General features: G+C 42.6%; 1 protein-coding gene across 6 annotated transcripts in view; it reads left to right on the top strand.

Annotated features, from left to right (window-relative positions):
• Positions 1 to 14,354, top strand: part of asap1 (ArfGAP with SH3 domain, ankyrin repeat and PH domain 1) — a 54,682-nt gene that overhangs the window by 7,406 nt on the left and 32,922 nt on the right. For 5 of the 6 annotated variants that reach the window (XM_022767117.1, XM_022767114.1, XM_022767115.1 and 2 more), the window contains exons 2-3: positions 11,398 to 11,470; positions 13,143 to 13,288. In XM_022767117.1, coding sequence (XP_022622838.1) covers positions 11,398 to 11,470; positions 13,143 to 13,288 — 219 coding nt within the window. Of the gene's footprint in view, positions 1 to 5,474; positions 5,536 to 11,397; positions 11,471 to 13,142; positions 13,289 to 14,354 lie in introns of those variants that run through there. The other variant, XM_022767116.1, reaches the window with a different exon arrangement.

Genomic DNA, 14,354 nt, shown 5'->3' with positions numbered 1-14,354 from the left:
AAGATTTACATATCTGCTTCCACAGACCTGCTTTTCCGTTTAAATAGCAGTCAAGTGTAAAACTGACTTATTTATGTGTGGAAATGTTTCAGGCTGTTGCTTTAAATTAAACTCAAACAGATAGTTTTTGTTTTATAATGCTTGCTTGGAAGTCAAAGTGTCAGAAATTATCAAAGTTTTGGGAGAATTTAAATTTGAAAACGACTCCACTGCCGTGTTTTAGCTGTTTCTACGCGCTAGCAAAGGGGCTATTAGCCGGCTGATTAATAGCGCAGACGAAAGAGCTTTAATTGAGCTATGACAAACCCCGCTAGCTTAGCTACCACATCGCCTCACGCTCCGTTTGCTGGGTGTTCCTTACAAAATGGCGACTGAACGGAGGAAATTCCAGGTTCTGAGTAAATGTGATGTGTTTAGGGAAGGTATGTAGACCGCAGTTGTAAGTTCCAAACATCATCACAGAGATACCTCTGGGAATGCAATGATTATTACAGAGCGATGATGCATCAAAGAGCATCCAAAGGACGGAAATCTGACTCTTAAGTTTCCCCCCCCAAAAAATACTAACAAACCTCGGAGCCATTTTCTGATTTGCTCTCTGACTCCCACAGCAGGAGGTGAGACTGTGTTGTGTTGCTTGTTTGTAGGCTTGTTTGCTGTCTGTGGCTGAAATCTGATAATCGGTCTGTGGGCCACAGCTGTTGGCCTACCTTCCTGCCACAGCTGCACTGCGTATATCATCAAGGGCTATTAGCCGGCAGCGGATTAGCCCCAGACTAGACCCTGCTCCGGCACTCTGATCCCCCTGCTCTTCCCCAGATTTAGGTGAGGAAGAGTGGGTCAGTGTTCACATCTGTCTGCTGCCGTTCTCACGCGGATGGATGGTGTTAAGGTCTCCCTCCTTTTCGACAGCCATTTTAATCTCTGATGGGGCAGGGCGTACTATCAATGAAGCCAGGATGCGTTTACATGACGCTTTTGGAATTCTTGGATTTTTGTTTGAATAACATCAGCTTTCAAATGATGGTTTCTAACTATTATTTCTATTATTCGAGGTACAATACAGTACGTAACAATTTTTATTAGCCATGCTAGTGACACTGTTCTAGGGATGGCAATGTTTGATGTTCGGCCGCTTTCGTTCAGAAATGTCCCAACGACTATTGAATGGATTGGATTTGATACAGAGAGTGTTGAATGTCTGGATTTCAGCTGCAACAAAACAGCCACAGATCTTCTTCATCCTCCTTCATTCGCCTTTTGTGTTTGTTTGTCTTCTGTGATTATATCAGCGCAGTGGTAACATTGTTGTTCTCAAGGATGGCCCTGCAGAACCGGGAGACAGCGTTGTCCTGTGACGGCTGGCTGTCTTGTCGTGTCCTGAGGGGTAAACAGTGCATCTCTGTCTGTGCTTGCTTTGTTGGTGTTTGCCCCTGGACCGTGTCTGTCTGTGTGTATATGTATGTGTGTGTGTGTGTGTGTGTGTGTGTGTGTGTACCAAAGCTAAACAACACGATGCAGCCTTTCAGTACCGAATTTGAATGCTACCTTTCCCAGAACAGCCAAGGGCCTGCTGAGATCATTCAAGCTTGCATGAAAAGCATTGATGGTCCTGCAAGACAAGCTGTTTACACCTTTTCCTAATGCCATTTAATGTCAGGGAAAAGTGTAAGATCACCTTTTCTACATCATGACAGCAGCTGTCAAAGAAACTCACACTCTGAAAATGGGGGGAAATCCAAGTGTAACTGTGCATCAACACAGTTTCCTCGAGTGATTAAAAGCTTTTGTTAGTTGTCACAGTGAAGGCGTATTTCTGTTCCTCTGTATGTCCAGTTGCTCAAATGTCTGAACATCCAAATGGCCCGTGGGAGTGGATACACCTGTGGTTTTGGAATAGCTGGTCTCTCACCCAGCAGAGTCCCATAAAGTGTGAAATTTGAGACTCGTCTGCAGAAAAAACTTCAAGGAATGCCATAAAGCGCTCTGCAGAGTCCTCGCCTGTGACTTTGGCCGAGGACTCATGACTGCTTCAGGAACGTTACTCAGAGGCTAGAAAAAAAAGAATAATGTTACTTCTCCTTGTGCATGTTTATCAAAGGAGCACATTCCTTGGCGGCGTGCCCCAAAGATTTACAACGCGGGCGGCTGGTTGGTAGGAAGTGTTGCTGGCAGACTTATCAGCTGATCAATGATAAGCGAAGGATTAGTGATAAAAGCTTGGAGTAGTTTATTTTAGTTTTTCTTTGATCGACCTACACGGCGCTGGTCTGTTACAAAAGACAAGTCTTGTTCTTTCGCCAGCTCATCTTGTGGAGTAATTCTCCTTCATTGGGTTACGCTAACACTCACCATGTTGATGTTGATGTAATAAACCGGATTTTCTCTTTGTTTGACTGGATTGTTTGTAACAGCTTCAACTTCAATAATAATGTGTGTTTGTAATCTGTGTTTTTCATTAACAACATGACGTCAGCCTGGATGTGATCATGTTGTGATTTGTCATTGGACCTAAAAATAATTAGTTGATCAATTGTGTTTGGATGAAGGATGGAAGGTTAGCTGGCAGCTGTTTTGATAATCTGTTGATCTTTTCAAGTCATTTTCCAAGCAAACATGCCAAACATCAGCTTCCTAGCTTCGTATTTGTGAGGATTTGCTACATTTCTCTGTCTTATGTGGTAGCCAACTGAATATTTGGGGATTTTGGACTGTTTGACTGGACAAAACAAGTGTGTGTAAGATGTCACCACTGACATTTTTCATTGTTTTCTGTCGTTTTATAGACCAAAATAAGTTGGGAAAATAATGCATTTCACCTGTATTTGGCATTATCTGTCATTTCGTGAGCTAAATGGTTGATTGAAACCGTTTATCAATTGAGCAATTGCTAATAGCCAGTCACAGCTCTGAATAGGAAGTGGTTTTGACAGTTTTGAGGTTCCAATTTGTCCTGAGACAAACAGTCTTTTTGCTCTGCTGTTGGTTTTTTCAGTGACAGAGGATGCTCGCTATCATTTTTTAATCATCAGCGGTCAGATCCTCCCACTACTCTCCTGTGGATGGTTGTAAATAATCAGAATAATCTAACAGCTGCTTCAAATGAATGATAGTTTCCTGACTGGTAAACATAATACACATAAAGGTATGCTGCTTGTATGATGTTAGGGGAGTATATAGTCATTGCAGCAGTGTGTGGGTGTGATGGTGAAAACATGCACGTTGCTCGAAACAAGTGGTGGGGTGAGTGAGAGCATGCATCGCAGGGGGAAGCCGCCAGATCATGTGTGAATGTAACACCGCTGCATGCACGGCTTGACTTTTCGCCCCTGTCGCACGCATGCGCCTCAGCTCCTGCGCCTCAGAGTCTCTGGAGGTGTGCTGCAAAGAGTCGGCATCCTCGCAGCTCAGAAAGCTGGCTTCATCCACCGTGTGGCCTCACCAAACCCACCGCAGAGGAGCGCACAGCCGAGCAGCTCCTTTCTCTCGCTGGGAGGCCAGAGCTGGAAGCTAATAGCCTCAATATATAATGGACTAATCTCTGACTTGTATTGACTTCTCTCAGTGGCCAATGACATTAGCAGGTCAAGATTTGTATTACAGATACAAGCTGGTATATCAGACGCTACATCAGAGGAGTATACCGGGGATTTTACATTCTTTATAAACACATAAACATCATATTCTTCCATTTTACCGAAGCATCACAGAGGATTTTAGCAGCTACTGCTTTCAGTTCATTTCAGCGTAAAATGAAACTCAGCTTTGATCATTTCCAAAGTAACATTATCACCATATGACAGCGCAGTTGACAGCGGTGACTGTTGAATTTCGTTGTGGTTTGAACTTCCTTGTGGGACATTCAAATGCTAATGAGAGGTTGCCGCAAATGGGAATTGAGAGTTAGCTGCACAAAGGCAACACATGGGGGAGATTTGTTGCTTGAAAATCTAATGTGGAAGATTAGAGGAGGCTGTGCATTGCAGACGAATATCATACCATGATCTTTTTGTTCATTTCTCAAGATAAAATGGTGTTTGGAACATATTGTTAAGTCAGAGCGTTGGTTCTCTGTAGACCAGGGGTAATATTACATATGGGATCTGATATAATGCAACCAGCTATTGTGTGTAAAAAGCCGTGTAGATGTGTAGGTCAAGCACCGAATGTGCAAGTAAGCAACGACATAGACTGCACCGCAGCTGCTTGTTTGTTCCTAAATGTGTAATTTTCTGAATATTGAACCATTGAATTATCAGGGACATACCTCATATCACAATGTCGAGCCCCGGCCTGAGACAACAGGCAGATGTGAGCGGTATGAAAAGGATTATACCAACTTGACAGCTTAGAGAAAAAAAAAACTTTGAACTTTTCACACCAGCTCATGGAAACACACGAGCAAGAAGAACAATTCAAATCGGCCTCGTTTTGTTTTTTGGAGATCATTTAACTTTAACTGGTCTCTGTGAATTATTACCCATAATATATCAAGCAAGTTTAAGTCTCTGAGTTTTTTCATACAAACTAAAACCTGGAATGTAAAGTTACCTGCAAACACAATAGCGTGGTATCCTCTGGACGCCGTCCTGCATTATGGATTTGTGAGTAGATGAATGGACACAAAGCATGGACTCAAGTGAACTGTCAGCATTTGGCCAAATTGTTGCTATTGATCAGTATCTCTCTATCAACTTCAAGACTCAGGAAAAGATGGATCTTTACTTAATCCTTGTTGTTTCAGTTGCCATGTTAGATACACTACAACAGTCATGTGGTCGTCCTGATACACCTCCTAACCAAAACCAAAACCACTGGCAGTCGATCACTTTCTTTCAGTTCTCTCTCTCTCTCTCTCTCTGTGTGTGTGTGTGTTTGGGTGTGTGTTTGTGTGTGTGTTAGAGAGAAAGAGAGAGAGACAAATAGGCCATCTGACCTCAGCTGCTTTTGGAAATGTTACATCCTCTCATTTTTCCCATTCCGCAGGCCCAGAGAAAGGGATGTGCATTTGTTTCCTGCCAATGAAAACTGCTCCCCACCCTTCCTGCTTGAGTCATGCCACATAGACTTGACAGACAAACTCACTTGACAGACGGACTTATCTTTTTCTGCCACTTCTTCTTTCTGACATTGCAGCATTACATTTCTTTTAAAAAAAAAAACTCATTCTTTATAGCAGTTGTTGTGTAATTGTGAGCCAGAAAGGAAATGTGATTGCATTTGTACATGCTGGTCAGTCCCCTTCTATAAATGCCCTTGGTTTTCAGCCCTGTGTTTTGACTCTGGGGAAGCCGTTTGATCGCTGAATCCCTTCCTGTTTTCTTCTTCTAGGAAATAATTTGCATATTAGCAATTCTGAGAACTTTAGCGCCCGTCTCCGTTGGGTTAGGAGTAAAAATGCCACAGTGGCACAGCTGAGTCCCAGAGAGCTGCTGACAAGCGGAGAGCTGGCTGGTTAGTCAGAGCAGCTTCCCGCAATCTCCACGGTGAAGAATGTTGAGCCGACGCGTGAGACAGCCGGATCACATCTCCTTGGTAACCGCACAGTCGCCCGCCGGTGTGATGCCAATTTTGCCGGGCTGCAGGAGGAGCGGAGCCGGGAAGGATGAATTCAGGCAGGAAATGAGGAAGACGACTTTAACGTGCCATGAAAGTGCCAGAGCAGGAATCTCAAGAGTGGATCAAGAAAAACACCTCGCAGACGTCCAGACAGCGTGTTGTTGTTATTCTGCAGCTGACAGCGGAGAGCAGTTGGTGTCATTAGACGGAGTGCTGCCGACCCAGGACAGGACACTGTCAAGCCTGGCCGCTTCCTGCTTCCTGTCAAAGGACGGCTGCAGGGGAAACGGCAGGGCTGCTGGGGGAGGATAAGGCCTCGGGCAGGAAGCGTGAAGCTGAGGCAGCCTCCAGTCAGTCATGCCCAGTCACTGCGGCCACCAATTTCCCCCTGAGGCTTGTGGTTGTTTGGGAACCAGAAAGTCAGCCTCATTAACCCCACTGGTCACATGGGTCACACATGGTCCCTTAATATTTTTGATTAAAGTTATAGTCAGAAAAAGTAAGAAAATCAACCATTTTTGACATTTGAAGATGTCACTTTGGGCTTGGCGTATTTAAAACACTTTTCTTTTTATGGATAAAACAATTAATCAATGCATCCAAAACATATTTGGCAGATTAATTGATAATCAAAATAACCCTTAGTTGCAGCTGTAGCATATTTGTTGTTGTTTTTTTTAAGTCTTTTATTTATATTTCATTGAATAATTTAGAGTTTTAGACAGTTTAAAAGAAAAACAGCATCCACTGAGAAGAGCGTTCATGTGCCCAGAACATGATCAACAATGAGACAATTTTTATAGATGCTGATGTTGATACTCAAAACAATCCTCAGAATCCGTTGGTATCAGTCCACACGGCCGCATCTAAACCTCTCAAATATCGGCCCACGACCGACGATTTCCGCTGAACAGGATGAAATACCAGGGATGCGTTTTCTGCCTCCTTGCGTTTTTAATATGAGAAGTTTCAAGGACAAGTCACTTCTGACTCTTGGTGCTCGCGCTCTTGCCAAAACCTCCTCATACTGAGGCGCCATGCACGGCCACCACCATCACCCTTCACCTCCCTTAACTTGACCCTTGACCTCTTTGGCTCCATCTCTGACAGACTTGGACTTAAAAGCATTCTGACACCGACATGTTGACTTTCACGGCACAAATGGCTCCTCAAGAGAGATATTTCTCAGTAGAATAGCACACGGCCACGAAACCTACTTCATCCTTTGCTTCATTTTCTCAGCAGCACTAAATAAATCATCCGTATGCATCACTTGCTGTAGGGGTGGAGAGACGAGCGGCCGCAGATGTTTTGGCATTGTCACTCTTGCTAATCCCCCTGGGTTGAGTGGGAGCTCGCAATTGGTTGCTGGCAGATAAAAACAATCCTTTGACTATATTCAATAGTTGTCAGCCTTTTGGAAAGCAGAGTTTGGATGCATTCTTGCCTGTTGCCAAGGGCTTGCAAAGACTGTGTGCCAAGACAGCGCTATTTCATTGATTTTTTTTTTTTTTTTTTCACCCTGAAAAGCTGAGAGAAAACAGCTTTAACAAACCACCTCTCCAAGTTACTTAGTGCCGGCCAATGAGAAGATATTTATCGTTTATCTTCTGTAATAATTTGTTTCGACTTTGAATAAAAGTGCTCAGTCTTTCTTTTTTTTTTAATCTTGTCCAAAGCAGCTACTGAATTAGATCTCTTGTGTGTAGTAATGTACAGATGTACGACGTTACGGCTGAATATTTAATTAAGAGCACAGAAAGGGTGAATTATGGGTGACCCTTGGGGTGGCGGCGTCAGCTGCTCTCAGCATGAGCGCCGTAAAGGTCAATCTGCTCGCTCAGCCTGTGTGTCGTGCTCTTCATCTCCTAATCAGCACACATGACCGTAACTTTCGAATAACCACAGATTTATTTTGGAGGCGTTTCACTGCAGACTGACTCCTACTGAGTGACGAAGGCGGCGGTTAGGGGCGACTTGAGAGAAGACACAGCTTGTTGGTAAATGTGCTGGCTGTTAAGGGGATCTAATGTGTGACTTTTGCGGTATAACACAACATGTCTATTCATTTAGCTTGGAGTCACTCAGAAGAAAAAAAAAAAAAGATTGATTCTCTTTCAGCTTGTAGAAGACGACTCTTTCAACTAACAGTTATTTTCATCATCAATTTGTCTGCTGATTAATTTCTTGAATAATCATTTACTGCAGTCTTTGAAGTAATGAAACACGTCCATCATAGTTTCCCATAGCCCACAGTGAAGTCTTTGACATCTTCAGGGTTCACCAGAACCCAAAGATATTCAGTTTACAATTATAAAAACAACACAGAAAAGCAGCAAATAAATCACATTGAAGTGGCTGGAAACAAAAAATTGAAAACGGCACTGAAACAATTAATGTGTTATCAAATTGTTGGCAATTAATTTTCTTTGAACTTAGTGATCCTACTCTACATTTTTGAAAAATCTGATTATAAACCAAAGAGAAATCCATCATATTATTCTTACTTCAAACATGTGGTGCTGGAAAATACACTAGTGGCACTGCAGATGTGATAATAACTGAGGGACAGAGAAGGAGATGAGATTTTGTTTAAGTTAAAAACAGATAAAGTTATTTCATTTAGGTGGTTTGCTCGTGCTACCTGGCTGTTAGCTGTGTTAGCGATTGTTAGCAAAGGCTAACAGCGGTGTTAAATGCCAATGTTAAATGACAGCCAGCACGCTCTCGCAAATCCTACTCCACGGTGGAAGAGCAGGACGAGCCTCCAGTGAAGACGGGCTTTTAGCTCAGACAGCTACAGTCTTAAAGCAGCCTTGTGACACATTTTACCTTTGTCAAAAAAATTGCATCGATTTGGATTTTGCACTTGCCCATATTGCGATTTCGATAGCATTTCGATTGATTGTTCAGCCCTACTGCGAGGCGCGCGAGTTAGCAGTCAGGAGAGAGGCAGAAGGTTTTTTGAGTAAAGCGGGAAGAGGAAACTGCATTGTGTCGACTCCTCTGGTAGGAAAGCTGACGACTGCCGGCGCCGGAGTGATGATATGATAATGAATACAGAGACTTCTGAGGATAGCAGTGAGGCAGCGTTCCCTATAGGGAGACATCAACTCATGATAACAGAGAACAGGGGTTACAAGTAACCTCAGGTTTTGAGTGAAGCTTTTTCATCCTATATCGTATGTTTACATACTGTTTGAAGATTTTCATTATAGTAATTATCAAAATAATATGTATGTATATACACAGAGATAATATTGGCCGTGGTGATGGTACTATTAAATGTTCATTTTGGGCCATTATTTTGGTGAACAGACACAGGGTTACGCAGTGATGCAGTGTGGGTAGGTACTGGGCAGCAGTCTGCTCCCATGTGCAGGAGGATCAAAGGGCCCGGGCCTGGCAGTAAGGGCCCTGCGGCGACAAACTACTGCTGCCATAATTGGGGAAGAGCCATGTAAAACTGTCCAGGGGAGGCCAAGGACAGCTTAATTATGTTGTGAAATTTAATTAGCTCACTGTTGTGTGTGTGTGTGTGTGTGTGTACGCCTCTGCTCTTAACCGGCTGACCTTGATGTAATGGTGTTTTTGCTGGTGTTTATCATCTATTATGAGCAAACACGGCAGAGTTATGGTTCCATTCCCCCTGGTTAAAGCAGGCTGGATATGAAATGTTTGTGCTGTCACGATAAATTTAATGTGAATTCAGCAGCAGTGGCTCAGATTTGAAATCATTTCGCCGAGACAGGTGATGCAGGTCTGCGCTTGTGTTGCTTTTCCTGAGCGCATCGAGTCCACCCGACGGTCTCGGCCTCTCCCGCGGTAAATGAAACAATAATAGATGTCACACAGGCAGATGGAGTTCAGTATGACAGCTGATTTTCAGCTTGTTGCTGTTGCTGTGCGCTGAGAAACACTTCCAGTGTTGTTGTAGCTGCACTCTCCATGCATGAAGCAGATCCAGAGGTCCTGCAGCACTGAACTCTCGTAAACAAATAAACATCCTCCTTTCATTTCATCACTCTGTCGTTGCTGATAATAATCAAGGAAATATGACTGGTAAATAACTGCTGGAAACGTAGGGGTTCATCACTGCATTAAATATATTTTGGACAGATAGTAATGGTGGTCGAACTGAAAGGGGGTTTGTATTGATAGCAGCATGAAATGCATGCGAGTAAAAACTCATTGATTAGTATTCACTCTATTTATTGGGTGTGGGGTCACTGTGGGGCATATTTCTGGTCGGCTCCATGATCATTTCCAGCAAGTGTTGCAGGTCAAAATTGATCTTTTTTTTTTATTCTGATTTCTGCTTTAGCACTAAAAAAAAGACCCTAAACCATTAGAAGAAGAACATTTCTTAACCAATTATTCTTTGAGTAATTTGTAAGGTTTTCTTTAACTTAAAAGAAATCTAACATCGTGTAAAACTGCCGTCTCCTAGAGGCTTTTAAACCACTATTTAGAGAAGGTTTACATCTGCAGAGAGCAAAATTCTTCTGTTGTTATTCCCATGCACTGTAATAAATGAATCAAGAGCATTATTTACTGAGAATTGTACTTGCTAAGAGGCAAAAATAAGAAAAAAAAGAAAAAGAAAAATGGCACAAATTGCAAGAACACAGTCCAAAACAGTGCACAGAGGCAAAGCTGTGACACTGACAAACAGAAGAGGGAGAGAGAGAGATTTGAAAGGAAATGTAGATGAAAGAAGAAGAAGAAACAAAACCCGCTGAGATGAAAGTGAAATCAAGATGATAACAAGAAAGATTTACAAAAAATAAAGGGCTATAAAATCTAAAAGGATATAATCAAATATTGAGTTAAGAGGTCGTTAAAATGCAACATTTAACTTAATTTAGGATATCAGCAAAAGTCCCAGATGTATTTTACTTGTGTTTAGATTTAATCAGGCCACAAATCAACCACAGACACCGGACTTTCAAAACACAGTTTCATTCACCAGCTCAGAGATTAGAGGACTGAATTGTCAGCCGGTGATGTGACTTCTATCTACGATGTGTGTGTGAATGATGAGGTGTGCGTGACTGCGGTGTAACTTGAGATGTCATCGCTGTTGTGTTCTCTGGCAGGGGTGAGCTGAGTTTCTCTTCTGTTCGGACGATGTTTAAGTTGAATTCTCCTGGTGCAAAGCAGCTTTTTTTTGGGGGGGGGGAGCAGATGTCTAAATGAGTTCAAGGGTCACAACTGCACGGCTTTTGTCTTAAATGGCTTTCTCTAAATATAGATACGCATTGTTGTGAAATGAGCAGCTACTACCACTAGTGCCGTGATCTATAGCATCTGTGAAGTCTTTTTCTGTTTTATATTGGTCATTATTTAGGTGGTTTGGCATCTAAACTCTGAGCATTAATCTCCGAAAGCGCAAAGGAAGTGAGACAGATAACTCACTCTAACAATAGGTCAGTGGCGGTGTTTATTTTCCAAGCGTTTAAATGTTTCATTGTGAATAATTGTCATAATAAATAGCCTAAGCAGGATAAAATTGGATACACTGCCTATTTATTTTTGCCTATTAGGGAGCACAAAGGGTTTTCTCCAGCAGCCAGCAGTGTTGAAATAATGATTTATGCCACATTCAGGTCAAGCACTGCATTGTGAGCGCTCTGTCTACATTAGCTTTATGGAATATGCTTTGAGTCACTGAGCAAATATTAGCTCTTGTTTGCCACGTCATTTATATAAAGAAATAAAGGGCTTTGAATCTCTATCTTTGTCGTCTTTTGATGTGATTGTTTACAGTTTGTTCTTAAAGAGGGAAACCACTTTAAAGGTTTTAAGAGCATCTTTCTTCTCCTCCTCTTTTCCCAGGCGTTGGACCAGGATCGAACCTCCCTGCAGAAGGTGAAGAAATCAGTGAAGGCCATCTACAATTCAGGACAAGGTGAGGCCGTCTGTTTCTAAATTAATCAAGCGTGAATGTGCCTTAGCCAACAGTTGGGTGCATGTTCACTGCCCTTTCCAAGAGAAACTCCCAGAGGAAAGCCCAGGATTTCTTAAATATCTTCAATAAAAAATGAGGTTTGCTTTATTTTTATTTTTTTTGTCTGGACCATTGCCTTTTGTGGGACAGATGGTGTTTTGTGTGTGTATCCAGGCTGTCCCAGAAACCAACACCTGAGTTTGTTTTGCTCGTTGCTGTGACATGGATCCTCAGTAATTTTCCACTGAATACTTTAGAGAGCAGCCTCCTCCCTGTAAATTGACAGTTTCAGTTTGTGCCACAAAAAAAAAAGTTTGTTTGTTCTTCACAGAAAAATTCACTTCACTCCACTCTCATTGTGATCTGTAGGAGATGAGACACTGCAAAGTCCCAAAACAACAGAAACATCTCTTGCCAAGAGCCAAAACAACCCGCTGGCGAAAATTGCAAAAAAAAAACAAACTTATCTTGTTTTTCTTTTTCTTTTTTTTTCTTTTTTTTTTTTTTTTTTAACATTATCCCCGGTGACAGATACTTTAGCTCTTTGTGACAGCTTCACAATAAAAGCCACTCCGTGTTACGTCAGCATCGTGCCTTTAATGTGACGCAGCATCAGCAGGAAATGTTGGGTTTCCATTACAGTAACTTCATACAGCTCTGATAGCTTGAGGAGGGCGGACGGTGGGTCTCAGTGAGATGATATTAAAAACAGCAGCACTGGATTACACTACCACCACCACTACTAATGAAAACTGCTATCCAGAGAGGTAATCACTGAATGTAAATACACTGAATGGCTGCTCACTGACCATACACGTCGTCAAAAATGGTTTTGATGGCGTCCTCAATGGCAACTAGAGCCCTGTTTGGACTATGTTTGAGTTTCCAGTGTGATAAGAAAATTCAAAATGGCTGCTGCAGGAAGAAGCTCTGCAGGGTGCTTGTCTCACCTGACGTCCCTCGCTGGACTCTTCTCTAGATCTGGCAGCAGTCTGAACATCTCTCCCTCTCCGTCTCTGACTTAACGACAAGGACAGATGGGTGCTGCCGTTTGGCTCCCGTAGAGTTTCACAGACCTGGAGAAAACGCATTGTCTTGTTATGCTGATCTAATTATGACTTACTGTTTCAAATTTTATAAATCAAAAAGGTCTCTGTGGAATAGCATGGATCAAAAACCATTGGTTAAGGTCACATTTGTCTGTTATTATATTGCCTCTGTTGCTGCAGGATTTCTACCACATCTGTGTTATTAGGAACATCCCGAGGACTGAAACCTTTTTGTTCCAGGTGTTTGTCTCTGTTGCTGTTGGAAACAAAGAGCAGTGCATTACTGAAATATTTCCTTTCCATCTTAAACTCCTTCTGTTTTACCGCACTAGTAAGCCTAAGTTTTCATTCTGTTTATGCCACTGTGTCACAAAAGGACAAATGTTTTATTTATATAAATGATATATATGAGTAAAAAAAGATCACCAGTCTGATCGGGCATTTGACAGTGTCTGTGTTTTATATACTGAGGTTTGAAAACCCCAGCCATACCCTCTAGGATATGTGTCACCTTTGTGAGCGACACACAGAGTTCAGGGCAGGTATATTGAGCGCTGGTTGACTCCTCTTTCTTTCCAACTCAGACCACGTTCAGAATGAAGAAAACTACGCCCAAGCTCTGGACAAATTCGGCAGCAACTTCATCAGCCGGGACAACCCTGACCTGGGGACGGCCTTTGTCAAGTTCTCCTCCCTCACCAAGGAGCTGTCTGCCCTGCTGAAGAACCTGGTGAGTCCAACATGTCGACACTCGCTTCATCATTAAAATGAATGTCTTAGAGAGCCTGTCCTACTGAACGCTGCCTGTCTCTGTGCGTGCTCGTGTCCTGGGAGGATAGAAAGAGGAAAAGTCTCCATAGAGAGTTTGTTTTCCTGTCTCCACATGGGTAAGTGGTTTAGGATTTTGGCTTAACTTTAAGATGAGGATTAGGTTAACATCAGGTTAAGAGTTAGGGTTAGACATGTAAGGGAGAAGCTGAGGGTCTGGAACACTGTTATACCAGAGCTGTGTCTGTTTGCCTACAGGTTTATTTTGTCTCTACATTCGTACGTAACTGTGTAAGAATCACCTACACAGTCAAAACTGTCATCACAGCCGGACAGTATAGCTGACTGCGGCTAAATCTACCTCCGAGCCTTGTATTTCTTTTTCCAGTCGAGGCTCTTATCTGCCTGCTGTGGATTTCCCCTGACGTTTCCTTTGAATATTGTGTCCTGTTCGAATCCTCTGTGAGCGATTGTTGTTGGAAGAAGAGCCAGTCTCCGTTCTCACCCTCTCTTCCTGTGTGGCTGACAGCGAGATTAGGCTCCATAAATACACTTGTTTTCACCAGGAACAACTATGTGTGTGTGTGTGCGCGCGCGTGTGTGTGTGTGTGTGTGTGTGTGTGTGTGTGTCTGTGTGTGTGTGTGTGTGTCCGTCCATTTGGAAACCTTCTTAAATCACCCCACTGTGGGGGCTACCTGCATAAAGGGAGGAAAGTGAAATTGTCTCTGTACATTCCTCTCTTCATCTTCTTTTTCTCTCTCTCTCTTGACTCCTGTCTTTTTCTATTTTAAGCATTTTATTGAGTGAGTTTTTAGACTTCAATAACTTTTGCCCTGAGGCCGCTGGTATGTGCGTGCACAACAAATGAGTATTGATGAACAGCACTTGCCCTAGATGTCCGACATGTGTTATCGGCTGAAATGTAAGGATTTTTTAAACAAATTTATCCAGGTTGTTGCCAGCTTCTTTTTTTTTCTTTTTCTTTTCCCCCTGCACCTTTTTTTCTGTGTTTATTTTCCTTTTCCTG

This window comes from Seriola dumerili, unplaced genomic scaffold, assembly GCF_002260705.1.
Source record: "Seriola dumerili isolate Sdu_G_001 unplaced genomic scaffold, Sdu_1.0 BDQW01001124.1, whole genome shotgun sequence".
Lineage (NCBI taxonomy): Eukaryota > Metazoa > Chordata > Actinopteri > Carangiformes > Carangidae > Seriola > Seriola dumerili.
This window is presented reverse-complemented; position numbering and strand designations above follow the sequence as displayed.